The sequence below is a fragment of the Kryptolebias marmoratus genome, linkage group LG21, assembly GCF_001649575.2.
Source record: "Kryptolebias marmoratus isolate JLee-2015 linkage group LG21, ASM164957v2, whole genome shotgun sequence".
NCBI lineage: Eukaryota > Metazoa > Chordata > Actinopteri > Cyprinodontiformes > Rivulidae > Kryptolebias > Kryptolebias marmoratus.
Window position 1 is genome coordinate 14,392,702 of NC_051450.1, and position 25,880 is coordinate 14,418,581.

General features: G+C 40.0%; 2 protein-coding genes across 2 annotated transcripts; both read right to left on the reverse strand.

Annotated features, from left to right (window-relative positions):
• Positions 1-201: 201 nt before the first annotated feature.
• Positions 202-5,539, reverse strand: en2a (engrailed homeobox 2a). Its single transcript, XM_017406325.3, has 2 exons — positions 4,432-5,539; positions 202-2,496 (listed from the first exon to the last, which is right to left on the reverse strand). The coding sequence occupies exons 1-2, from the start codon at positions 4,916-4,918 to the stop codon at positions 2,177-2,179; spliced, it is 807 nt and encodes a 268-aa protein (XP_017261814.1). The 5' UTR covers positions 4,919-5,539; the 3' UTR covers positions 202-2,176.
• Positions 5,540-18,889: 13,350 nt separating this feature from the next.
• Positions 18,890-25,673, reverse strand: insig1 (insulin induced gene 1). The gene is made up of 7 exons (XM_017406585.3): positions 25,556-25,673; positions 24,016-24,391; positions 23,554-23,904; positions 21,966-22,090; positions 21,556-21,722; positions 21,117-21,216; positions 18,890-20,001 (listed from the first exon to the last, which is right to left on the reverse strand). The coding sequence occupies exons 3-7, from the start codon at positions 23,888-23,890 to the stop codon at positions 19,972-19,974; spliced, it is 759 nt and encodes a 252-aa protein (XP_017262074.1). The 5' UTR covers positions 23,891-23,904; positions 24,016-24,391; positions 25,556-25,673; the 3' UTR covers positions 18,890-19,971.
• Between the last annotated feature and the right edge of the window lie 207 nt (positions 25,674-25,880).

Consider the following 25,880-nt stretch of genomic DNA (forward strand, 5'->3'; position numbering starts at 1 on the left):
ATGTTTGCATGAAATAAAACTGTTGTGCAGCGCAAATTACTGATGCCCTGTGATAAAATTTGTGGATATGCATTGTGTTCATTATTTTCTAGACAGTTTTAGCCAGTAAAAAGTTAATGTGGATGCTGGGATTGAGCAAAAAGCTGTTGTGCATCTACAATCAGACCTAGTTTGTGTTTATAAAAGCAACGCACAGAGAGGTCAGGAACCAGTTTGTGTATAATCTTCAAGGTTTATTTACTCTTCTTTTGCAGTTTTCAGGAGGCAGTTAATTACACAATTAATACATGATACAAATTATGTACATTTATACCAAAGAATTTCCAACATAAAATAAAAAATAGCATTGTATTCTACAACTCTGTGTCGTAATTTCATTTAAACATGTTCATATATAGATAGATATACGCTGATGAGTAAATTCATAATGTCGTACCAGCAAGTTTTCATAAAGGCAATAAACTTGAGTAGTCTGCATTTGAAGTAATACTGCTTCTCTGATTCGGCACAGTTCTGTTTCAGAAAAAAAAGTTCCCACTTGAACTTTTAAGGCAAAGTGTGTTTTAGGTTTGGTGGATTTTTAAATTCACACACACTTTTTGCAGATACACAACAAAAAAAGAAAAGAAAAAAAAAAACACTTCGAAAGAAAGAAGAAGAAAAAATGAGAAATTCGTTCATAATTTGGTATGGATGCAGTCTGAAAAAACTTAGCTCCATCATACTTTTGTCAATAAAGACCAAAGTTTATAAACACAGTTATTTGCCCAAGTACAACAAATTGCAGCTTTCATGCAAAAGGCCCCATAAACAATTTTTTCATTCACAAAAATAACAGAAAAGAAAACAAACAAACAAACAAAAAAGAAGTTATTGCAAGATAAACAAGCAGTGTAAACACCTCAGATATCTACTCTAAAGCAACACTGGTCATTGGATAGATTTTTTTTCTCAATAGAATCTATATAAATACACATATGAAGTCCTTTCAACAACAATAAGCGATTTCCAACATTTGTAATACAGTCACTGGCAGAGTTCCCTTCTTTTAATGATATACGAATATGTAATAAAAATGTATATAGAGAAAGATTTACCAAGAACATCCAAGAAACCTGCATGTAGAGGAGAGAGAGTACGCAGAAATGGTCGTCATCATTGTCTTTATGCTACAGAGTTGTTTCTGTGACTTCAAAGGCAGCATTTTAGCCTTCATTTAGCTACAAAAAAAAATGAATATTGCTATTTAAAACAACAATAGCTGCACTGATGCATTGGCATAACGAAGAGTTTACGCACGTTTGTTTAAAGGCTATGAGAGATTCATGTACGCAAGGCCTATAACTTTTTAGTTAAGGGTTAAAAATAAATCCTATCCACCTAAAACAAACTGTGTTTAAAAAAAAAAAGGAAAAGAAAGAGAAAATCATGTACTGCCCAATTAGCTCTGCAGCTGATACACAACACCTTCATATGTCCAGTTTACACCAAGAAAACCAGCAAGCATGGCAACAGAACCGTGTTAGCATTTATGTAAAATCACAGTAGCCTGGATGCAGCAGGAAAAAAAGAAAAATCATTCTTTGGACTTTTTTCTCCCTCCCTCTCTCAAACCCATTTTACTGACAAATCTAAACGTCAAGTGCCAGTTAGTTCAATGTAAAATGGTGACAATCATGGATAGCTGTATATAAAAATGAACATTGTGAGCCTTTGTTCCTCCTGGTAGGGGCTGGGACGACATTAAAAACCAAAACAAAACAAAAACTTTATACAACATCTTTCTATAGACGTGATATTGCAGAAATATCTCTGTTATTTTTTTTAAACAATTTATGCTGGTATACACTGGCCCTTTTTTCGGTCATATTATTGCATTGAAGGCTTGATTAAACCTCCCATAAAACGAAAAAATCACTATAATATCCCCATAGGAACCTACAGAAACCTATGGTAGTGTTAGAAATACTGGTAGTAGTGACCTTATCGTTTCTGTGTGTTGTTAGGGTGTTGTGGAGCCATTGTACATCCGTATAAGTGAGTTATAGTATCTGCTGTGGCAACATTAAATATTCCTGTAAGTAGAGTTTTTTAATCTCTATAAAAAAAAATCTATCATAGGATTACTATAGGTTCTTTTTCGTCATGGAGGCTGCTGTTTTTGTTTGTCAGGAACTCAGTCGCTGTCTGATTTTTCGTCCTTCGACGTGACGGTGGCGTGATTGTACAGTCCCTGCGCCATCAGGTGCAAGGCCAGACTGTTTTTAGTGCCGGTGGCCTTCTTGATTTTGGCCCGCTTGTTCTGAAACCAGATCTTGATCTGGGACTCGTTCAGACCCAGCTCCTGCGCCAGGTTCTGCCGCCTCTGCTCCGTCAGATACCGATTTGTCTGGAACTCCGATTTGAGTCTTTGTAGCTGCTCCGCTGTGAAGGCCGTCCGTGGTCGCTTGTCCTCTTTGCTGGTCGTTTTCTTCTTTGGTTTGCGAGATCTCGGCCCTGTTGGCGTGGGGAGGATTGATAGGGGTGGGGTTGGGGTTGGGTGGGGTGGAGGGTACAGACACATACGGTTGTTGGTCAAAATCAAAACACGATCAATAGTGGACCAAAAACAAAGAAAACGTGGCTCACAAACAAATCCTCGGACTTTACATCAGACAGAATTGTGAGCAAATCTTCGTAAAAGCTATTTTAAAAACCTAATTTAATATATATTTTTAAATTTCTCTGCATAAAGGTACTCCACCCAGACGCGAAAAGCTACTACTACTCCCCTCAATTTGTATTCAGGTCAGTCAGTATCTTCAAATGTACTCCAAACACGTGCGTAAAGTGCACTTTACGACAAGGTTCGCCTTTTCAAACTTATCACAATCGCCCCACAATACTCGTAAACAAAGAGCTTTTTATTTGCCTTTTCAGGTGGCTTTATATTGATATATTTAAAGACGGACTATAGTGTATTAATTTGGCAAGAAACCAGATGTAAACATGTCGTCAAATGTATTTTGTCCAAAAGAAAAAGCGTAAAAATAAAGCAAATTAGGACAAAATGCTGCCACTTCCACTGAAGAAACAACCCAAGAAGCTAAAGCACCTTCCTATTGCTATCCTCCTTCCTCTTTTACACACATAGACAACCACACACACACACACACACACACACACACACACACACACACACACACACACACCGAAATACATCTAGTAATAAATAATCATTAGTTAATAACATTGGAGACGCGTCGCTGACGCAGCTCAGCTTCTGTGTTGCAGTTTAGTTAAAAAAAACAGGATCAATTCAAGTGGAGCAAATAGTTTTTGTGGGCCACTTTTAAAAGCTCCTCGATGAACAAACGTTCACAGAATTTGAGCAGCACACTTTAAAGACACAATTTTTGTTGTTGTTGTTTTTGTTTTTTTCCATCTGGAAGGAGGCCCTGTTTGAGTGCATGGTCTCCTCCTCCAAACAGCGTGCAAAACAATAATGAAACAACACAAAACGGCTCGAGCTTCATGAATCAGCGTGCATGTTTTTTGGGGTTTTTTTTTTCCAAGCAGCCCATGTGAAAACTGCAGCTCTGCTACTCGTAGTAGTCGCCCACGCCACTCTATATGGCGTTACATAATGCATGAGAACAAGTTGTACTCCACTTTTCGAGGGACGCAAAGAAAATTTTGACTGACTAACTTTTGCAACAAGATGAGAAACTTCTGGGACTCTTCTCACAAATGACGCTCACATAGGCATATAAAAGATACAAGTGTGGGCTCACTAGTCCAGCTAATTAACAGGCACGAAACCGTGCTGAATTGCATAGTAATCCAAAACAATATGCTTATAACGCAAAAAAGCACCACAAGTGCACCAGATGTATATTTACTAACTAGTACATTCTCTGGAAAGGATACCCAGCTTAGGTTTACTATATCTAAAACCCTGGCTGTATTATTGTCCGCTTAAAACTCAAATACATCTACTTTAAGACACGCCAAATGGGATTATTTCAGTGAGAAGAATTCTGTGCGTAATAGTTCCGAAATGTGTCATTTTTGCGCATTTTGTTGAATAAAGTTTGATCAATTTTTTCTCTCTGAAAGAACAATATTTCTCCACTCTTGTTTACATTTTAAAATAGGCCTCCTCCCACCAGAACGTGTTTGAAATTAAATATTTATGGCATTTTATTTTCCTTCTATATTGTCGCTAACATAAGTACGCTTTTTTTAAAAAATATGCGATCCCTCTTCGAGGCGTAATTATTTAACTGATAATAATAAAAGCAATTTATAGTTTGGAAATTCCTGCTCCGCGCTGCACCCCTCACTCTACGCTGCAAGCGAGAAGTCGGTCAAGCCATCCGGGGTCAGTGTTACGGGGTATTTCAGGTTACCTCGAATACGGGATGGGATAAAAAACGCGTGGCAACCAACCTGAAGAAGGCCTGTCCGAGTATCTGGTGCAGTAGACCCAGGCTGGCCACAGCATGGGCTGAGACATGGATGGGTTCGAGCTGGCTTGGGAACTGTCCGAGTCCGAGCTCAGGCACTGGTCTCCGTTGTCTCCGCGGGCTTTCAGGGGCTCCTCGGCGGCTTTTGCGGGCTTCTTGGCCCCAGTGACCGCGTGTGGGGTGGAGGTCCCCTCCGCCGGCACCGTGCTGCCCACCGGCTCGGTCTGAGGGGCGGCGGGGCTGTTGTGGCTCTCCCGCGACTCCAGGCCACCGCTCTCCTCCCGGCTCGCCGCGCCCGCGTCCTTTTTCCGCCCGAAGTCCGGCCGCAGGATGTTGTCGATGAAGAAATTGGTGACCCGGTGAGGGATCTGCTGGTTCCCCGGCGCCTGTAAGAGGGGAAGGATGGCTCTGTTGGACTCGTCCGCCGACTCCTGCCGCTCGTCTCTGTTGCCGTGATCATTTTCTTCCATACTGATTCACTTTCGCCGCTTTTACTCTCTTTAACCCCTTTATTGCTCCCTCCGCAGCAAGAAAATTCGCGAAGAACTTTATGGAAATAATATTATTATTTAAAAAAATGAAACTGCACGAGAAAAATAAATAAATAAAAAAACTCAAATACTAGCGAGTGCCTTGGACGCCATGCAAAGCCTTGCGTTAGTGTCCTTTGAGAAAAGCATAATTTTTCACATATATTCCCTCAAACTCGGGTTACAACTGGAGCTAAAATCATTTGCCATTTGCGCAACATCCAATTTAGAGTGTCATCCGCTTTGCGCGTCCTCGGTGATGCCTAACACCTAAACTAAACTAAAGGGGGTAAATAAAGAGGCTCCTAAACTGATGCTCTAATACTCTCACTCTGGAGTTTTGTTCTTATTTTCAATGCGAGCACCCCCGAGTGACGTTCTCCCACCGTCCTCCCAGACACGTGCCTCGCGCCAATCGGACGGCAGAAACCGGGCCATGTGACGCACACTCCAAGAGCAAGTCTACAAACGCCCAGCCCTCGCTTTTAGTAAAAGAGAAAGAGTCCCGGAGTTAACGGAGAGGAAGCCTCATTTAAATCCAATGCATGCGCCCAGTTACTCCCCCCCCCGCCGCACCAAAAAAATAAATAAAAATTCATTTGAGAAGCTATGGCGTCTTTAACTTGATTTATTTATTTATTTCCCCGTGTCTTCTTCGAGGTGGGGGTTTGGTTTGGAAATAGACGCGCATCCGTTTGCGCGTAAAAAACAATAGGAGGCTGAAGCATCGCTTGGCAAAGTGAGCTGCAAGGAGGACCCCCGGGGTTCCTTATAGTTGCGGGGCAAACATTCCCAATTATATTAGGGTGGGGGGGGGGGAAGACATATTTTCAGTATGCTGTAATACACTAAAACATGTCGGAAGGATGAGTTTGAATCTTGCAGTTTTAGACGCCCAGTTTGGATAACAGCTCATTAACAACTATAAAATCTGCTAAATGGAAACAAACACGACCACTGGCCTGTTTGGAGGCAAAGATTTGAGCATTTAGTGAAATATCACCCAAATAGTAGCAGTTAAGTTGTGTTTTTATGGGTGAAAATGTTATCATTCCCTATATGGTGCACCATATTCAATCATTAAAGACTGGGTTAATTTCTTTAGGATAAAATGAAAACAGAGTAAGTTGCAATCAGTTCGTTTGAAACAAGGTCATGTATGTAAAAACAATATAACTGCGCATGTTGACTTTCAAACCAAGAGATTACTGTGTTTTCTTAAAAACGCAATTTAACCCGGAAACGCGCCTATCCTTTAAATTACAGCAACAGCCCATTTGTGTTTACTATTAATGGATTTTACCAACTCTAGTTTTTGGTTTGTTTCATAACTGGCGACCTAAATACAAAATAGTTTTAAAAAAAAAAAAAAAGGGGGGGCCAAAACATAGCCAAATGGGTGCGTGCTGAGTATTTCCCTGCGCTTGTGTTCGCCCTGTCGCGACGCTGCGGTCCACCCCAGAACTGGGTCCATATCCCTTTAAAAGAAATCAGTGATGCAAACAAACTGTTTTGTGCGCGCCGCTCGGGATCCAGAGTCGCGCCAAAGACGAAAACTTTCGGCTAAGTTTGCTGACCGAAGTTTGTCCTCTCTCATCCCCGGGGCGCCCAGCGGCCGCGGCGACGGCGGCTCGGGAGGAACCGAGTCTGAGCTGCGCGTAAAAAGGAAGGGAGGAGGAGGGGGGAGCCCGGTGAGCAGACGGAGGCTGAGAAGATGTGGTCGGTAGAGTTACAGCATCTTTTTTTATTATTAGAAACATCTGTTGTCCTTTTTTATGGGTTTGGAGAACCAGAGATCCACATTTCCGGAAAAAAAATAATGTATTTTTTTTTAATTATACTAATTATTTATTTTAGTGTAAATCATTTTCTTTCGCATTTAAGAGATTGCCTTAGTGACAATGTCCCAAACTGTTTTTATTTTTTGAATCTGGGGCATTTTCCACCTTTTTATTTAGGCTTGTTTGGCTTTCAGGCAACTTTCATCCTGAAAGCATCACATTTTTAAAATTTCTCTCATCATTTTCTAATTTTATTGCAAATTACACAACAGTTATGATAAAGTGCTTTATTTTTCCTCTTAAGGTAATTTGAGTTAAGGTTCAAATTCACACAACTTCGACATATTTTAATGAATGAAGGAAGAGAAAAATAACGCGCATCTTTGATTAAAAAAAATCAATTTCCAGTCTGCAACTGGCCAACACCCGCATGCTCCCATCACAACAAGCCCAAAGAGTGAAAGTTGAGAGTGAAAGATGTAATTAGACAGGCCACTCTCACGCTGCGATTGTTTCTCACTTGTGAGAGGAAGCGCAGATTAAATGTTGAGCGCTAAATAAGCAGCAGACAATAGATCCACAGACAGGCCCTGCACCGCCTGGGCTTGGCCTCTAACCTCCCAGCAAAAACAGGGACGTCCGGAGGAAATGACACCATTTTCAGAGGCTGAATTATAATCAGAGCCTTTGTGCGCTGCGTAAACTAGACATTTTATTACAAAAACTGCCTGCGTTCTGTCTAAAAGTATTTTAAAATACTATTTTATCTATTTCCATGTATCCAAATGTGATTTTGCATGAACCTGATTAAAAGAGCTACATCTTTTTTTGTGCCAGGAAATTATGTGTTTTTAAGAGAACAGGTGAAACAGCAAAAAATGTCCCCCCCCTGATGCAGCTTTTAAGACAAAAACAACCCTCCTCAACATACGTATTTTTTTGCAGCGTGCAAGCCCAGGCTCGCCACTATTGTCTACTCACTTAGACTTGTTTTGGTTTGCGCCCATTAAAGGAAAAGTAACCACCATGTCCTGTTTCGGGTGGAAAATGCCCCTCCAGTTCATCTTCCCTATTAATATATATATTTTTACCAACATTGCTTCTGTTGCTGAAATGAAACGTGTGAGCGACGCTGTCTGCGACGATTTTGGTAGAAAACCCCAATTTCCAAGGGGCTGTTCTGGCTGATGAAGGGTTAAAATGGCGCTTTAAAGGACTGGCAAATTGCAATATTGTTGTTTTCTATTACTGAACATACATCGCATGAAGCTGAAAGTATTTGCTGTTTATTTCATTTCATTACATTGTAGTAAAACTAGTAGTTGTTCGGACGCGACTACATTAATTCTTTAGGGTATTTGCTTTTTAATTCTAATTTCTAGGAAATATTTCAATTTTTGCTCATATAATAGTTGCTCTTATTTGCTTCATAGTGTCTGGTTCAGACGAGGTGAAATGCACCAATAATAATTAGTACACACACACTTTGCCTTCTCATGTTATTCTGTAACATTGGATCAAAGCGCGTTATTGTGCCACAGCTTTTTGTTTCAGGTGACTTGGGAGTGTTTGGGAGCTGTGCATGTGCAGCCTATTGAGATCCTTTGACAAAACGCGGCCCAGTGTGCAGACAGCCGTGCAGCTGTTGCAGCAAAAAAAAAAAAAAAAAACAGAGTCTGGGGCCTCGTCTGCAGTCGTTTCACATGTTGAACGTTAACGCGCGCGTCACATCCAGGCGTTATTTGTTGCCATCTAGCCTTTCTATTTGGCTGCGTGAGTGAAATCTCCACTGGTAATTTTCCCAACGTGTAGCCGATGATATTAATGATTCGTGTTTGTTTTGAACATTTAAAAAAATGCGGATTGGGAACACGACAGAAAAGGTTAAATAAAACAGCAATAGTCTTGTATGAAGAGTCAGAGCGCATTCGTGACTGTGTCATGTCTGTCAGGTAAATAAACAGTAAAATAATCTTTTTCTCCCCTTTCATACTTGCATTTCTAATACCCCCCCCCTCTTGTTTTGCAAGAAAAATAAATCATCTCTGTATCTGAAGGCTCACTTTGAATGTCTAAATTTCTGTTTCCATGCAGTAGCTATATACTACATTCACTACAGATCTACTTATAGCTCCACACACCCCTCCCTCTCTTCACACACACACACACACACACACACACACACACACACCCCTCCTGCTACTACAAATCAATTGCATGCGTTGTGCGCATGTGCCCTGTCCTTGAGTTCCTATAACCTAATCCCCCCATCTCCCCCCTCCTCCTTGTATTTCTTGTCTTATACGTCACCATGCGCAGAGTACTATGGAGTACTACAAAAGGTGACGCGCAGGAGGAGGATTTGTGAATGGACGGCCGTGATGTGTGCCAGCTCACAGATCAGAGGGCGGTGGGACCTCTGCAGATGCACCCCCGACCCCCACCCCCCCTCACCATCCCCTGCCTCCAAATGAATGGGGGCGAGGGGGTCTCTAAGAGATATCAGCTCTGTCACCATCGCAGGGGTCGAACCCAAATCCTCCAGCTTCCTGTGCCTTTCAAACAAACCTGAAAGCACGTCTCTTCTATTTGATGATCCTGTATGATCTCCCCCCACACCCCTGCCACCTCCTCCTCCTCCTCTTTTTGCAACCAATTGCATGATAGCAGCCGAATTAGAGCAGATTACGAGCTGGCCTCTTAATGAATCCACGAATCAAGCAGTTCAGAAACAAACAAGAAAGCAGTTTTTAAAAAAATATGAGAGCTGGAACCTCAAATGTTCTCCCAGCGCAAGTCAAATGTAGCAGAAATAAAGGGAAAGAAGTCAAGGGCAAGCATAAAATCCAGTTATTCGGGGACACATGTTGCGCGTGGAGATATAAAATGTTTCCAGTGTTTTATGCATTTAATTAAGTTATTTTAGGCAATTGTCAGTTCGTGCAAAACTTCAGTTTGACCACATATTAATAACCAAAACAACATAAATGATCCCCCCTTATATTTATTGACCCTACATTACACTACGGGTAGTGGATGATGTCTAAATATTTTTTTTAACCGTACTTGATTGTGATTCGCAGAGAAACCCTTTCGGAGTTGCCACGCTGCGGACTTTTCCAGAAGCTTCTGCCTCTTTTCTGGGCTTTAATAACCTTTAATCCGCCTGATCGGTGTGGCGTAGATAAGTCTCATTTGAATTGGGATTGTTCTTAAGGAGCGCCTCGTTTTTGTTGTTTTTTTTCCCTTTTTCTTCCCCCTCCACAGAAGCCTCAAAACGGAGCTTAGCGCAAACAACAAACCCACCCTGAGCGCAATTAAGGCCTCGGCTAAATTAGAAGAAGGCTAATTGAATGCAGCTGAGTTCCCATCAGCAAACTCCTGAAAGCTGCACTAATGTGAGGAAAATAGGCGTTTGATGGTCAATTATTGTTACTTTTTAAAAGAATGGAGGTTTATATTGTGGTAAATATGAAGACTGAAGGGCTACAGTCTTCTTTTGCATCACATTTTAGTAAATAATAAAAAGTTGTGGTCTTTTTTTGCTTTGTATTTAGCTGTGTTTGTTGTCTTTCCGGGACTTGAATCAGTGCAAATGCAAAAAAATAGTTACAATTTTATAATCTGATAAAATTGAGAAATTCAGTATTTATTTCCGGCAAGGTTCTCTGCGCAACATCCTGGATCAGGTGCTTCTAAGCTGAGGAAAGTTCTAAAAAATAAAAAAATAAAAATAAAAAAAACAAAACAAACAAAACGTGTTGGATCATTGATCAGCAAACTATTTCTGCAAAGTGAAACACATATAAAAAACTGAACAACTGAGCACCGAGTTCCAGTTCTACTTTTTGTTTTGACAAAAAAAAGGAAAAAAAAGTCTTGCTATGACTGTTTTGTCTAAATGGAACAAAATAAAATTATGAGGCAAAATTGCTTTACAAGACATATAACAGAGATTAATTTGATTTTTCACACTAAAAGTGTAAATAGAAAAATAGGGATAGATTAACAATCTTAAGGAAAAAAAAAAAAAGCTGCACCAGTAAAAACAGCCTATAACTCCAACATCTAGTTCCACTTCTAGTTCCTTAAATACACTTTAAAATCGTAGCTTATTTTCTTGTTTTTAAAATTAAATCTAAAACTCATTTGCTAAAAAGTTAAAGTAAATTATAGACCACTAAAAGTTCTCTTTTATAAACTACACCTACATTTGTTCCTCCCCAAAATAAATCAGTAAATAAAAGTCTCACGCAAAGCGTCTCTGGTGTGCTTCTGTGTTCATGAAAATAAAGTTTTGTTGATAAATTAATTAAAAAATAAAAGTCAGATGCTCAACTGGTGTCAGGCAGCTCTTCGGGGTTTTGCAGCTGGTCTGCAGCACTTTTCCCACCGAGGAATGAACTCCACGTGGTGGCTATTTCTGTAAGTTTAATGGGTTTACACTGTCAGTCCTGCAAGGGGGGGGCGCTGCGGTGCGTCATGGGAGGTGATGGTGAGCAGAGAAACAAGAAGGGACCTTTCTTTCTTTCTTTTTATTTTTTTTCTTTGCTCTTCCTCTCCTGTGCGGCCCATCCAGGATGCTTTGCGGGCTTTGGATGGTGCGCATTCCTCGTGCACCTGTCTGGCGCAAGGCAAAGAGGAACAAGTGGGAGTCAGACAGGTGGAACGCACTTGCTGCAGAATAAACACATATTTATTGGTGTGAGAACAGCTTTACCAGCCCTGAATGACAGGCCAGCTCTCTGACACGCAGAATGAAACCGAACGTTTGTGCTTTTTCACACGATTACGGTTTGACGCATGGAGATATGCGCGCCTGACACCAAAATCTAACATTTTCGTTTAATTCATTTTAAAATATGTCTTGCCATTTTAAATTAAAACACCCCCCCCCCAGTTATTGCATGTCTAGAGCGGTATATTCGAACGTTTCAAAAGAAGTTCAGTCATTTTCTGTCAGGACAAACTCAAACCACAAGCGATCACATTAGAAGTTACGCATGATAAAGAAGTTCAATAAAGCCCATTTTCAATGAGAAACAAACCAGATCATGGCTCTGCGTCCAGCTCTGAGCGTTAATTATAGAGGAAGGAGGTCAGTCAGTCAGCAGCGGTGACTCGACCCCTCTCCCCCCTCTCCCTGTGTGGCATCGCGCCCTTTGCAGTCCAAGTCGCCAAAATAGTAGCGCCATGTGCGACCGGGTCCCATTCACCCCCCCTTCCCCACACCCTGCCCACCTGAGTTGTTTTTACCCCCCAGGTGGCAGATATTCGGTGAATTTGTCACTAATCACGAGCAAGGGGCTTGCAAAACAGGCGGCGCAGTAAGTTTCAGCCTGAAAACTCTGGGCGTTTCTCCACTGTGGGGTGGAAAAGCACGCAGGCCCTTTTAATGCTATAAATACACCTGCCGGCACACACACGAAGCCTAATGAAAACATGACAAACATTGACCTTTAGAGCATCCAAAGTGTGGCTGCAAGCTTTGTTTGGAAATTCACTCCAGGCGTCAGCTCATCTTTCTGTGATTTTCTGTGAACTTCACAAGTAGTTAGGGTTTATTTTTTTTGTCGTTTGATTGGGTTTTAAAGTGCTTCACACAAAGCTCATGAGATGACTTATTGTCTGTGTGGATTGCAGAAGTATTTCCTCATTTTGAAATTTAATTTTTCCACATGTGGTGTACTTTTCTTATCTGTCAGGAAAGATCCCACAATGGAAATGCTTGATTTACCCCACTCACCTTTTATTATTTTCATTGTTAGGCTGTTGTTTTTTTTAAGTCTGAGCTGGGTGGGTTTAATTCACGCTAGCAAGTATTTGTTTTGTTGCACAATGTGCCATTGCTTGGAGTTTGCACAGGAATAGGAATGGCTAACAAGTATAGTGACTGTCCTGAAACACCCAGTGCACACAGTGCAAATGATAGCTGTCCTAAATCTGATTTATCAGCTTTTGTGTGAAATGTTTTGTTTATTCATTTAGCTGGTGGTGGAACAGAAGCGGGACGACCACCAGAAAAGCAGAAATCGCAGCTCCTTAATGGAGAAGAGGTGTGGATGGATCATTTGCCCTGCAGACAGCAACACGCAGAGAAGCGCAGCCCGAGACTGCCATTTGAATCGGATCTGAGAGGTAATTTGAGCTAAAATGGAGTCCACCTTTGAGCCTCTCTCTCTCTCTCTTTCTCTCTCTCTAACCCCCCCATGGCATCCACTGTAATTCATTATTCCTGGCCGGCACTGGAGGAGGCAATGAGCGAGGGCAAAGGACAGGAGTGGACCCTGCTCTGGTGTAATGAAGACTCAGTAGACCTAAACGACTCCAACACACGCACACACCTACACACACACACTCACACACACAATCTTTTATTATCTATCAGGGAGAGCAGGACATTAATGCTGCTCAAGACCTTTTGGCATAGAAATAAGAGTGTGCAGTGATTTTCTCCACACTCAATCCATTTCATTGACCTTTTCTATCATGTATGCTCGCTGCAGCGTGGGTAAATTTTCTAAGAACAATATTCCTGCCACAGTTTAATAAAATATCTTTCTGGATTCAAATTTGTATGCTCAGAGGCTTTGAGGAAAAGTGTGTATGCATTTTGATACAACTTCCTTACATGGACACAATCTTTGCTAAAGCAAACTTGTTTCCTCAAATCAGTGTTTGGTTTATTAATACTCAGAAAACTTCTATTATCCACATATTCATTGAAGGGTGAAAGGTTAAACCTTTGGCTTTGGAGGATGATAGGACATTTCTGTTCCCTGTCCTTCCACTAGGGGTCCGTAGATGTCATGTCCAGACAAGTTGAGAGGATAAACACTGTCATCTGGTGGTAACAGAATACACAATTCCTAATTGTATTATCCTGCAGGATTTCTACAGATTATTTGACTATTATCTTATTCCTCTACTCCTCAACATGTTTCACTGCCAACAAACAACAACTCAGCACATGAAAAAGTTTAAACAGGACCTCAGAACGTCCTTGAAGACTTGACATCAGTGTAATTTTGTGAAATAAAATGACTTATTTTATGTCTAAGTGACCTTGCGTAACTTAGTTGCATATATTCAAGCGTCAATAAGCAGCACTTATTTATAGCTGGTCAAGGTGAATAAGCCTAAAATAAATTTAGAGTGATAGTTTAGCCCACTCCAGTGGTTCCAGCATCCCTTTAAACTATGCTACTAAGCTATGCTACGATTAATAATTTATTCTTGGACTTATTGATCTTTTTGAGCCTTGGAGAACTTTAATGGCATGGGGGGAAAAGTTCCCTTACTAGATCTGCCATTTTATTTTTATTAAGAAATATAGGAAAAACATGTTTTACATGAACCAAATGGTAAATTAATGCAGCACCATTTTATAAAACAAACCTTTTTTTGTGTTTTTTTTTTCTAACTGTGATCAAAACAGCGACTTAAGTGAAAAGTTTTATGGAAAATATAAAGGAGTAGAAAAATAAAGTAGCATGCAAATATAAATGTTACTTTCCTTTTCTAACCACTGAGAGTGAAGCGCATGCCCTGTATTATGTTGTTTCACCTGATTTTTTTCTGAAACTCAATATAAGTTCAGAGTGGTTCTCTTTCTCTTTAAAAGCCCATATATTGAGTTATCGCCATACAACAGAAACTTTGAGCTGAAAAACTACCACATTTTCTAAAATTGTTAGATAATTTTATATTTGCAGTGTCGCACAACCATGCTAACTTGTTATAAACACTAACTTTATTTTATTTTATTATTTATATGGATTTTACATTATTATGCAGACCAAATCTACATATATTGTTAACAGTTTTTTGTTTTAATTCAACTCATTCTAGCTGCCTTGTTGCTTCGGCTCTGTCACGTTCTGAACACCTCAAGAGGTCAATAAATACAATTTTCAGTGCGTCGACTCAGCCTTTTTTTCTCAGCAATGTGCAGCTAATAACTAGAGCTGAGATAAATGAAAAACAAGTTGTCCAAATTTACATTAAGTTAACTCAAAACCCCAAGCCTCATTACGACATGAGCTGATTTTATTTTACAAATAGAAAGCTGGCATAGAGTTACATAATTAACATTTTTTACTAAAGTTGCCAAGTTGATAGAATTTACTGCAACAGTTTGTACAATGTGTATTAAATTAGGTCAACCTTAAATTCTTCATATTAGTTTACCTTTTTAAGTTGAAGTTTATAATTGATCTTGTTTAGTTGTTTGAGGTAAGGATGTCATTAATCCAGCTGACTTTTTTTTTTCTTTTACAGTATATTCATATTTCTTCATACTGTGCCACTTACTTTCAGATTGTTGAAAACTGAATTGTAAATTTTGCATCCAATGTTTGTTTCTTTTCCCTTTAAACGCCATAACCATCTACCTTTCAATTGTATTTTTGCTCTTGTAGTGAAACATTTTTGTCTTGAAAATTAATAAAAAGATTATATTTCATAAATGGCCAAATCTTCTACCACTTCTTTCAAGAAAGATGATATTTTTAAGCATTAAGCAGTGGAGTTAGCAGACAGTTAAACTTTCATTGTGTCCATGTTTCCCGGCTTGACTGTATCAAATTAGAGGCCAACACATATTTCAAAGATGCAGTCTGTCAGTGCAAACCTATAGATGGCGCAAATCAATACATTATATGACCCCTGCTTGGCTTGTCTGATTGCCTTGAAGGAAGAATGGCGAGAGGAAGGGGAGGAAAGGGGGCGATAAAGAAGGGGTTGGCAGAGAGGAGATGCTCTAATGGAGTCTTTCAGTTTGCTGTGGCTGTAAATGAAAGGAGGTTGAAGCTTGGCCAATTATTCTTCCTGAGAAGAGACTGAGGAGTGTGGCGCTGGATCGTTGCCCCGGCAAAGACATGGAGGAAGAGAAAGATGGATAGATAGGAGGAGGGATAGATGGATGTACAGAGAGCCCCTCAGAATAAAGGGGTTGATTCAAAATAGCCCAGTAAAATTGGCTGCACTACCAGAAATTTCCCCCAGTGCAAAAGGTTAACTGTCAGTCCCCTGCTAGGTATAAATAGAAGTCTGCCCTGCAGAAAGGCATGTTCAGAGATGGGGCAGACAGAGGGAGGAAGAGTAGGAGGGGGGGTCAGTTCCCTGTGACACAGAGGGGAGGGTCGGTTGGGGAGCGGGGAAGGATGCTGCTGCCAAGGACATTATGGTGGCTTTGGAGACGAACAGAGACCAGAGACAAAAGGGCGTCCTCATCAGCAGACAGCTTAATTTGAACAGAATTTAAGACTTAAAGGGCTACTTTTGAAAGTGTTGGTCTGTTGAAATAATTAAGTTTATAACATTTTTTTCTCCTTTTGTTTTTGCTCAGTGTCTTTGTCCTTAAGGTAAACCTTCTCTGTCAGACTTCCTGAGGAGAATTCACCTTAAAAATCTCCTCTTTGCTAGATTTAGTAACAAAATCTGACATTTTTCACATGTTTCATTGTTGTTGTGAATGTCCATCCAGCCTAACTTTCTTTATCTGCTCCCAAAAAGACCTTTGTATCTTTAAAAAAAGGTCTTTACAATTATTAGTTGTATAACATGTTTAACCCTTTTTTGTACAATGCTGTGCAAAAATCCTAATCCACTCTATCTCCATAGTATTTTTCCAAAGAGCCAGACCTTCTTGTAATATTTTAACATGTAATTCTTCAAAGTTTTTCTCCTTTTGACTTTGGCTGCTTTTTTATTCATGTTTTGTCTGATCATGGCAGCAGTGCGCCTACAAAAAGTGGAAAAGTGAAGGACAAAAAAGAAGTGCCAGAGCCAAAAAAGATAATAAGTAAAAGTCAAACCTTCAAGAAGTAGAAAAAAAAACTATCCAGGAAAGACCTGAGATGCATCATCCTTCAGTAGATCAGATGCCAAGTTTTCAGCTAATAGCTCTTTAGGAGTCTCCTTGATGCTAAAATATTTTTATATGTATGTAAAACTGTTGTTTATTGTATTTCTCATAGATTCAACTAAATAAACTTTGAACAGATTGTGTCTTTGTAACAGGCTCCTAGTAACAAACTGTGTGAATATCCAATATAAATGTATGTTTTTGCCAATGCAGCTCTGGTTCATCTCTTGAGTTAAGGAACCTTTTATCCCTGAATGAGTCAGATCAGAGTTAAGTGAATTAGCAAAAACATTTCTTTCTGTAAAAATGAAAGTTAATCAGTTCTAGCTGCACATCCAATAATTACTTTCTGAAGGTTTTACTCAAACTTGTTTTGTGAGATATTTTGCTAACACACCAATACAGGGAATTACATGTCCCCCTTTCATTGTAGTGGGTGATAAGAGATAATTTAAGACTTTTGATGAGTACTGTTCATGTTAAAACAATAAATCCACAAAATCTTAGTCAGAATTTTTTATTTTTCACTTAAATTCAAGGTAACAAAAATGGTGCACATCTCAAATATCAAACAAAACTCCAATACAGCAAAAAGAATAGGTGCTTCACCACCCTAAAAGAAGAAGAAGAAGGAAAAAAAAGCATAATATAAATAAAGCTTCCTCTTTTTTTTAGCATACCTGAATGAACGCAACCTCGACTTGAAGTGGTTTGTTTCTCAAAGAAAAATAAATCAGGTTTCCTTAGATAATGCCATGAAATGAGTTTTAATCAACATAAACTTTCCATTTTCTTGCTCTCTCTGGTGAGGGTCATTGGTACTATGTAATCTGACAAAGTGTTGTTCACAAAAACACAGATGTTATTGCATTTCTTTAAAAAAAACAACAAAAAAAAAACCCAACAGACCACACTGCATTTATTTTCTTAAGCTTTTGTCAGAAATAATAAATATAAAAGAAGTTCATATATATATATATATATATATATATATATATATATATATATATATATATATATATATATATATATATATATAGTGTGTGTGTGTGTGTGATTGCACGTGATCTTTTAGACCTTTTAAAAACAGAAACATGCTGCAGGTCTTGGTAATAACACCGGTCTGATTACGTCGACAGAAAGCTATTATATATACACAAGCATTAATGAAATTGTACAAATGAGAAAACTAGACTATCATAGTGACAAAAGCACTAAATTCTATAAAACACAGGCAATCACAGATTGCAAATCTTTACGTAATAATGTCCTGCCCTCCCAGTCAATCAGCGTCGTTTCCCAAACTCTCAAAGTGGGAAATGTGTGACAGTAAAATGTTTAAATGTCCCAATGGGGAAACAAAGGGCCACTTTACCTGATATTTAGCTCCTGAAGGTGAAAACTAAACTGGATATACTTGTGGTACATTCTTTCCACCACTAAGTGGCTCGTCTTAACTCTTCACAACTACATTTTCTTGGCATTTTTTTGTCTCCAGAGTAATGGTTATGTCCCAACTTTGATTTTATTCAACAATCCTGTTGATTGCTTGGAACTAAAACAGGAAAAAAAAGTTTTCAAACTAGTCCCAACAATAAAAGAGTCATTATATCTTGTACTGACAACCAGCTGAGACTGAATCGGATACTTTTCATAGATAAATACAACCTTTTTGCACCGAAGAAGTAGCTGGCATGATGTGCACAAAGTAGCGTTGAGTCTCATAAATTCTCGTATACACAAGTGACTCAACTCATGTTCACTTGGTGCAGAATACTTGCTGCAGAACGGTGGTAAACTACTCACTGGCACTTCTTACACTGTCCCCCCCTTCACTCCTCACTCCATTCATCAGCATCCGCAAAAAAACAAAAGCAAAAAACATTTTGGGAAATCATTTGCCTTCTTCCAAAGAGCAGGAAAACAAAAAAAAAAGCTCCAGGCTAAATGCTAAGCTAGGATCAATGAGTCGCTAACTTCTGCTTTTTAAACTAAACGTGCAACAAACCTGGTTTTATCATCTGCAGAGAAACTAAATCGCAGTTAAGAAGCTGCTTTTCCACATCAGGAACTTTAAGAGGGGCCCGGCTGCAGGCTTTCTCTCCTCGGGGGCCAACTTCTGCGAGTATATAAGGTCTGATGCAAGAAACAAGCAACTCTGCATCAGTATTTACTCATATTAAGACCTACAAGGGCCAGTGGAAAACTTTGTTCCGACTTTATTAGGGAAAGAAAACTAAAGCACTTTTACTTCCTGTTATATTGCTCTTAAAGCATCTAGACTCTTGGGGGGGGGACTTATAATTCAAGTCTGAATTATGTTTTAAGGATGTTGCCTTTTGGTCAGAAAGTCATTGCTTTTGAGGGGTCGTACCTCGGAAAATTCAAGAACTTGTTTTAAATCAGCAATCAGAATAAATCCTAAAATGCATTTTGTTAATTACATCTTTGGGCATTTTTAACCACCTCTGCTCCAACTGCCCCCGTTAGCAAGCAATAACTCAGGATCCACAGCAGCTTCCTGTTACAAGTACCCCCCCCCCTCTTATTTAAAAAAATACTGCCTTTTTCCTGTCTTGTAGACTAAAGCCATCCACTAGACAGAAGTTGAGCAAGCTATAGAGCCAATATCTTTACCAAGGTCTTTACATAAAAGTGGAAATACAGACAACAGCTCCTTAATATAAAAACTTCCTGGAGTTAAATGTTGCTGGCAACTTAAGCCAAAGCATGACTTAGGCATTAAGAAGGCAAACAATTTCCGAAATGATTTTCTCCAAAATGAAAAGCATCATTCATCATCACACATATATCTGCTTTGAGGTCAGTGAAACCTTACAAAATAAATACTTAATTTGGTTTAAGTGGGAACATCCATCTCCCCATTATGCCACTGAAAACACTTCTGGATGAGAGCGAAGATGTGTCGGTGTTCACTCAAGCGATATTTCCCTTTTTTGATTGTTAATCTATTCCAGACTAATAAAGAAAAACTCAGACGTATCAGTCTCATCACGTCTTTTCCAGCGAAGACCAAGATACTTCCAACTCAGGCGCGCGCACACGTAAAACAAAACCAGTCCATTGTTTACTTCAAATAAGAAGAAGAAGAAAAAAAAGGCAGTCTTCCCATCTTGTGCGAAAGAAGTCTTAATGCTAATGGAGAACAAATGGGAATGAGAAGCTGTTTGGCCACAAGGAGGTTCAAAGGACATGGCACGTTAGATGAGGGCATTTTTGACCCAAAGGATGGCGTCAAAACAAGTCTCCGGTTATTCCTCACAGGACTGATCAGTTTCTGTTTTGACAGTTTTTCACCTCGATGTCCGTCTTATTCCTGTGGTTTAGTCCATGTGGGGCTTCTCACTGCCACCCTGAGGAAGGACAAACAAGGCCTGTGTTAGCAATGCACACTTAAAAAAGTGGAAATTCACATGCTTATGTGGTAACATTTGCAGATATTAATGCTCAGCTGCCTTTAAAGCAACAATGAATCTATTGCTGATGTTTTACCTTATATAAAAGTTTAAGTTTCAGTTCCTTTTTCACAGAAAATGTTGTTTTGTGGCAACTAAACATTGAAACAGAGTCTGTAAATACAGATTACATCACATGACTACGAGCTACTCTGTTTTACTAATTACTTATTTAGTTCATGAAGATAAAATATTGTCAAATAGATGGTTTAAATATTACTGACTTATATGAAGTAAAATATTAAAAAGGCAGAAAAAAATGCTTATTTTCTACCAGATTCTCTCAAAAAGAAAAAATGAACTAAAGCATCAAAAGAAGCCAAAAAAAAAAACAAAAAACGAGAACCACAAGTTGAAACCTGTGCCAACATTCCTCATCACAAACGCCACCAACAAATGACCCTCTGGTCAGCCGAGTCCTGACTGGCTCCGAGTCTCACAGGGACTTAGAAAAACAACAGCTCTTAATCTGCTTTCACGCTTTCACTGAGTCAAACCGAGGAAGAGTCGGGGCTCTTATTTTACAAACAGAATGAGGTGAGGCTTCATGAAGACATCAAAGCCCACTTGATGAGATAATTATGAAGGAAAGGGGGGTGTCCAATGCTCTTTGCACAAGTTTTAACCGTGCCATCATCCTATCTGCCACTGTAGCTCAGTGATATAAGTGCTAATAAAGAAAGGGCGGTGAATGGGAGTCTCCTGAAGTCTTTTTTTAAAAGTGTAGATGCTGATAGGAATAAAAGTGAACAGGTATTTTAAGTAAGGATTATTGTTTTATTTTTTCCAAAATATCACAGAGGCTCAGCGTTTACTCGGAAATTCTAATTAGCAGATTAGATTAGATTAGATTTATTTGTCACTGATAGCCAAGCCTGAAAGAAAATTTAAAATGCAGCTTTGTATGATGAGCTGGAGAGCAAAAAGCTGCTCTCATCATCTGAGGTTTAAACTAGTTTGAACTAAACGATTAAACTGGTTTAGTCCTTCGATTAGAAAATTACACTTCGTACCATGGCAAGCTGGCGTCCGATGTTCCCCACGGTAACGCCACCCGAGAAGAATATACACGGGAGCCAGGAGCGCACGTACAAGAAGTCTGGAGACGTGTACCTGAAAAACAAGAAAACAGAACAGCTTAATACTCGGGGATTAATTGATTAAATTCTAAACTGAAATTTCCAGTCCAGATTGCTACTTTTCATAGTCTGAGGAAAAGACAAACAACAGTTCAAAAGGTTAGAGAAAAAAAAAGGTCAACTCTCTCATAATTCTTCATTTTTGAAAACTTAGCATCTCATCCAAGTCACTTTTAATGATAAATAAACTTTAGTGTGTACATCCCTTGAAAAGACAGTTAATTCTTGAAGTACTTTGCCATCTTTAGCCACCCCCAGAGCTGGTTCAGAACCACATGTGCAACCGCATTTGAGCGTAAAACTGCTGACTTACTGGTAAACTCCGTTGTAGACCAGCAGCTGTGTGATGACCGTTGCTAAGAAGGCAGTGGTGATGCCCAAGCCGAAGCCACTTCTGGAGCGGTCAAATGTCCACCACAGACCCAAAGACAAGGCTGCCAGCGTCAGGGAGAGCTGCACGTTGTTGTCAAAGTCTAGTTTCTGTGTTACGGTAAGTTAAGGTCAAAGTCAAACAGGATGACGCTGTGTTCTTATGCAAATATTTGTTTGAATGGCTGGCTCCCTATACCCAATGTCACAGGGTAAAGCGCTCTGTTGAATTACTTCAACACTGACCTGAGGAAGAATACTGGTGGGTTGTCTGGATTTCACAGCACCACAAACTAGCATTAAAGTGGGACAGAAGTCAAGAAGAGGGTTTGGGACCCTGTCATGAAAGGATACAGCACTTGCGTGGTTGATGCCGACGAACACCGCGATGCACCTCATGACGCTGGCCCACTCCCTCTTGAACTTGTGCGGCTCTCCCAAATGGCTGTCCAGGCAGGGATACAGCAGGCCGACAACAGCTGTGGGGGCAAAAAATAAAAAAAAGTTTAAAAAAGGAACAATCGGACCCATATTACACAAGATAAGCAAAAATTCTGTGAACCACAGAGAGCAAATCCTGTCTGATTATTTGCTGAGCATGTGGTTCTGTACTTTAGTGACTCACTTAGACACACATATGTTTAAAACAGTGCTGGATTAAAAAAAGGGACAAAAAAGTGGGGATTTGCTAATTTTTTCCACTTTAAATTGTTATTTGACCTGTCTTTTACCAGATATTAATAGTAAGTTTAAGTTAAATTTACAATAGTTTAAGGAGTTCATTTTAAAATATCCAACTGCAAGAAAGAATCTCTTTGATTAGAAGGTAAACAATTGGACAGATTTGACAGAAAATGTACCTTTTTACATCCATTGCTATTTAATTCTACTTCATAATCATAAATTACAACAGTAAGAAGAGTACTAAATGCAGATTATCAATCAATGTGGTTGATAAACCATAAAAATAATTGTAATAGTTGTTGATATACCAAGAAAAATACCAAACTTTTCTGCCTTCAAGCCTTTAAACCTTGAAAAGGGTTAAAGTTTTACTTTCATTTCTGTCATAGCTGAACAGGAGCCATTCAAATCAAAAGCTATAATTAGTTTGGAGCAGGGGATTTAAAAGTACAGCAAAGAACTAGCCACTTTAAACAGGTTGTTACGACAAAAAAAACACTTGTTTTACAAACACAAAACCCTAAAACGAGTTGCTAAACGGCATCGAGGCTTTTGCAAGACAAAGTAATGTCAATATGCAAAAATAAAAAAGAGATAAAGCGTCATTCCTCTTTGTTTTCTGCCCTGCAGCACATGGGAGGAGGAGCAAAAGTCGGATGTTTTATTTTCCCCCTCCTCTCACTTCCTGGTTCTTGTCCTTAAAAAGGGGGAGGACTTTAGCTCACCCGTTATGACACCAGCCAATGAACGCCCAGCACACGTAGTGTCTGACCAATCAGAAGCAGAGAACCTATACCATCTGCACCTAGGCAGGTTTTTTGACAACCAAATGCCACACATTACAGTAAAGAGGGTGCTATGTGAGGGTAAAGATTATATAACATCTGAAAAATAATAAAGCCGAACGATAATACGCTTCTATATGACACTACAAATGATATTACCTGCATCGATTCTTGAAGCGTGTCGTGTTCACACCGTATTTAGTTTAAAATGACACAGATAACTGCTTAGTTTAGCGTGAAATGCAAAAACAGCTAAAAAATGTGATTTCCCCGAGTTTGATCGCTCACAAATGAATGACAAATTAAGCCTTTTTACTTCATTGACATTTAAAAATAAAAAAAGAACAACTTCACTTTGACCTCTGTCGTTCTGTGCATTTATTTGTCCCTGAATTACCCCATAAAAGTAAAGTAAAGCAGAGTTCAAATGCCCTCCAGAGGTGTTTACAGTCCACTGATCGGCCCAGACTCACCTGCCCCTGTACCGCAGCACGGTGGGATCCACCAGGCAGACGAAAACAAAGTTGTCATCACCTCCTCTGGAAACAGAGTGACGTTTCTTTGTATCTGCAGCAAGTTGAGCACCAGGGCGAGGAAGACTCCGACCGTGAAGAGGACGAGACCCCGGCGGACCAGGTTGGCGACCCGTCCGCAGTGCAAGGAGCCGTAGGCACTGCCGAGCACCGTGGTGATGATGGACATCATCTCTTCGGCTTTGGACGCAAACCAGCTCGCCCCGGATGGATGCTCGGCTTCTGCGGCTTTCGACGAACAGGAGCAGCTCCAGCAGTGATCCTCCAGTCTGGGCATTTGGCACTTTTGCGCTGTTTCGTGCAAATAAACGCGCTCGGTTTAATATGACCCCGCAGTGCTCTGACATCTGAATAAACTCACAGGAAAAGTAAGAACACAGACAGGCGATTCCCGGTGCTTACCTTGGTCTCCAGTCGACTTCAGGGTCTGATCCAAACAGGAAGCCCCGCTCCTCGGACTGTCAGCTCGAGCTCAAGCCGGGATCCCGTCTTTGTTTCCCTGACGGCCCTCACGTCGTTTGTTCACATCATCTTCAGTAAACACGCCGCGCTGCTTCACGACACGGTTGACAGAGCTCGTGCTCGAAAGAACAAGTGTGTGTGTGAATGTGTGTGTGATGATTGGGGGGAGCTTCCTCTGCAGAAAACAATCTCAGCTGTGTCGGGTGAGAGGCGGCAGCCAATCGGAGCGCGGCGGCTGATATGACGTGACTCAGACGCCCCGCCCCCTCGTCCGGTATGGACGCACTGATCTGGAGACTGCAGGACTGAAACGAAACTAGAAACAGAAAATACTTTAAATAGCGGGAAACAAATGTAACCACTATGGCAGGCCGTTGCAGCATAAAATCAAATGCTCACTAGTCAAAGCAGCACTACTGCCCACAAAGAGAAATAGCGTTTAAAATAAACACATTTAAAGGTTGCAAAACTGTAAAAGAAAGCATAAAAAATGATCCTGAACTATATACAATGGTGCAAGTTTGACACCCTGTAGTTCTTCAGCTGTTCTGACATGCGGGTATGCACTCAGTGTAAACAAAACACTTGGGCGAATTCGCCAAAAACCACGTGGAGGTTAGAGTCACGCGACTGACCTACTTTAGGCTGGACAAAGTCTAAACAAATATAGCGAAATCAGACAGGTGCAGAATCTCTGAGAACGCAATATATGAGTGAATCTGCTGCTAAATCCAGAAGAAAAGAGAAAGAACGAGAAAGACAAGTTTCAAGAAGAAATATCGGGGATCAGGCAGATTGGCGGAGCGTCTTAAAGACAGATCTAGGCATTCAAACTCATGCAGCTCTTGCAACGCTTCTCTTATACCAGTAATTTTACAGTTTCATCCCCAGGTCCTCCTTGCAAATGGGATCTTGATCTCAATGGGGTGTAAAATCTGGTTAAATAAAGGAAATGAAATGAAATGATACGCTTATAAGCTGCATATAAATTGCCTAGATTGAATCAGGCCAGACAAGGATGGGCCCAGGGCTGCAGTTCTTGTCTTTCATGTACATCATATAGAGTACTGTTGTCGAGTTGTACACCAGACATCGGACTTGACTTCACAGACCTATCTGCATACTTCAATCAACATACCTGAGCGCAAATACATACAGATACATCAAAATTGTTGAACTCCCAGATTCTATTGTTGACCTGTTTTCAGTCAGTTTGTTGGTTTCCATTAGTAAGCAAATGCACATAGTAGTGGGCACCTGTTGTCAAATTTGGCTTACAATTTTTTTAACTTAAGGATACATTTACCATTGATATGAGAATTTAAAAAATTGTATTTTTTCATGACATTGCAATGAGTATCTCAAATATATATATTTAAAAATGTAGTCCGTTCTAGGCTATTTGAAGTTATATTGCTGTTATTCTGATAATGAAGAGAACCACTTTAGGAAATGAGAAGAGTAAAGAAAATTTGTTTACCAGGCAGAACCTGATCCCTTCAGGGCAGAGAATGTAAAGAGATCTTCCTTTCAGTTTCCACTTTCTCAAACTAAATGACTCTAAACCTGTTCAGAGGTACTCTTATATACACAGCAGGCACGCACTTGGAAATGGGATCAGTAGCACAACTTTGTTTTTCATAGATGCTGGTAAAAGGCTATTGAACTCTAGGTCAGGCTACTAGAGGTGTGACTCCGAAAGAGGGGGCTTGTGGAGGCTTGTGGTGTTCCTGCACGTCAGTCAAATATTATGTAATGGGCAAAAGTTCAGTGCCCATCTTTCAAGGCCCAATAACAACATGGGA

Excerpts from the sequence above, each read along its gene's own strand:
- en2a (XM_017406325.3), bottom strand. The coding sequence starts at position 4,918 with ATGGAAGAAAATGATCACGGCAACAGAGACGAGCGGCAGGAGTCGGCG. Across the intron at positions 2,497-4,431 it reads CTCGGACAGGCCTTCTTCAG|GGCCGAGATCTCGCAAACCA; the intron begins GTTGGTTGCCAC and ends CCACGCCAACAG.
- insig1 (XM_017406585.3), bottom strand. The coding sequence starts at position 23,890 with ATGCCCAGACTGGAGGATCACTGCTGGAGCTGCTCCTGTTCGTCGAAA. Across the intron at positions 21,723-21,965 it reads GCATCAACCACGCAAGTGCT|AAACTAGACTTTGACAACAA; the intron begins GTATCCTTTCAT and ends ACCGTAACACAG. Across the intron at positions 20,002-21,116 it reads TCGGACGCCAGCTTGCCATG|GGTGGCAGTGAGAAGCCCCA; the intron begins GTACGAAGTGTA and ends GTCCTTCCTCAG.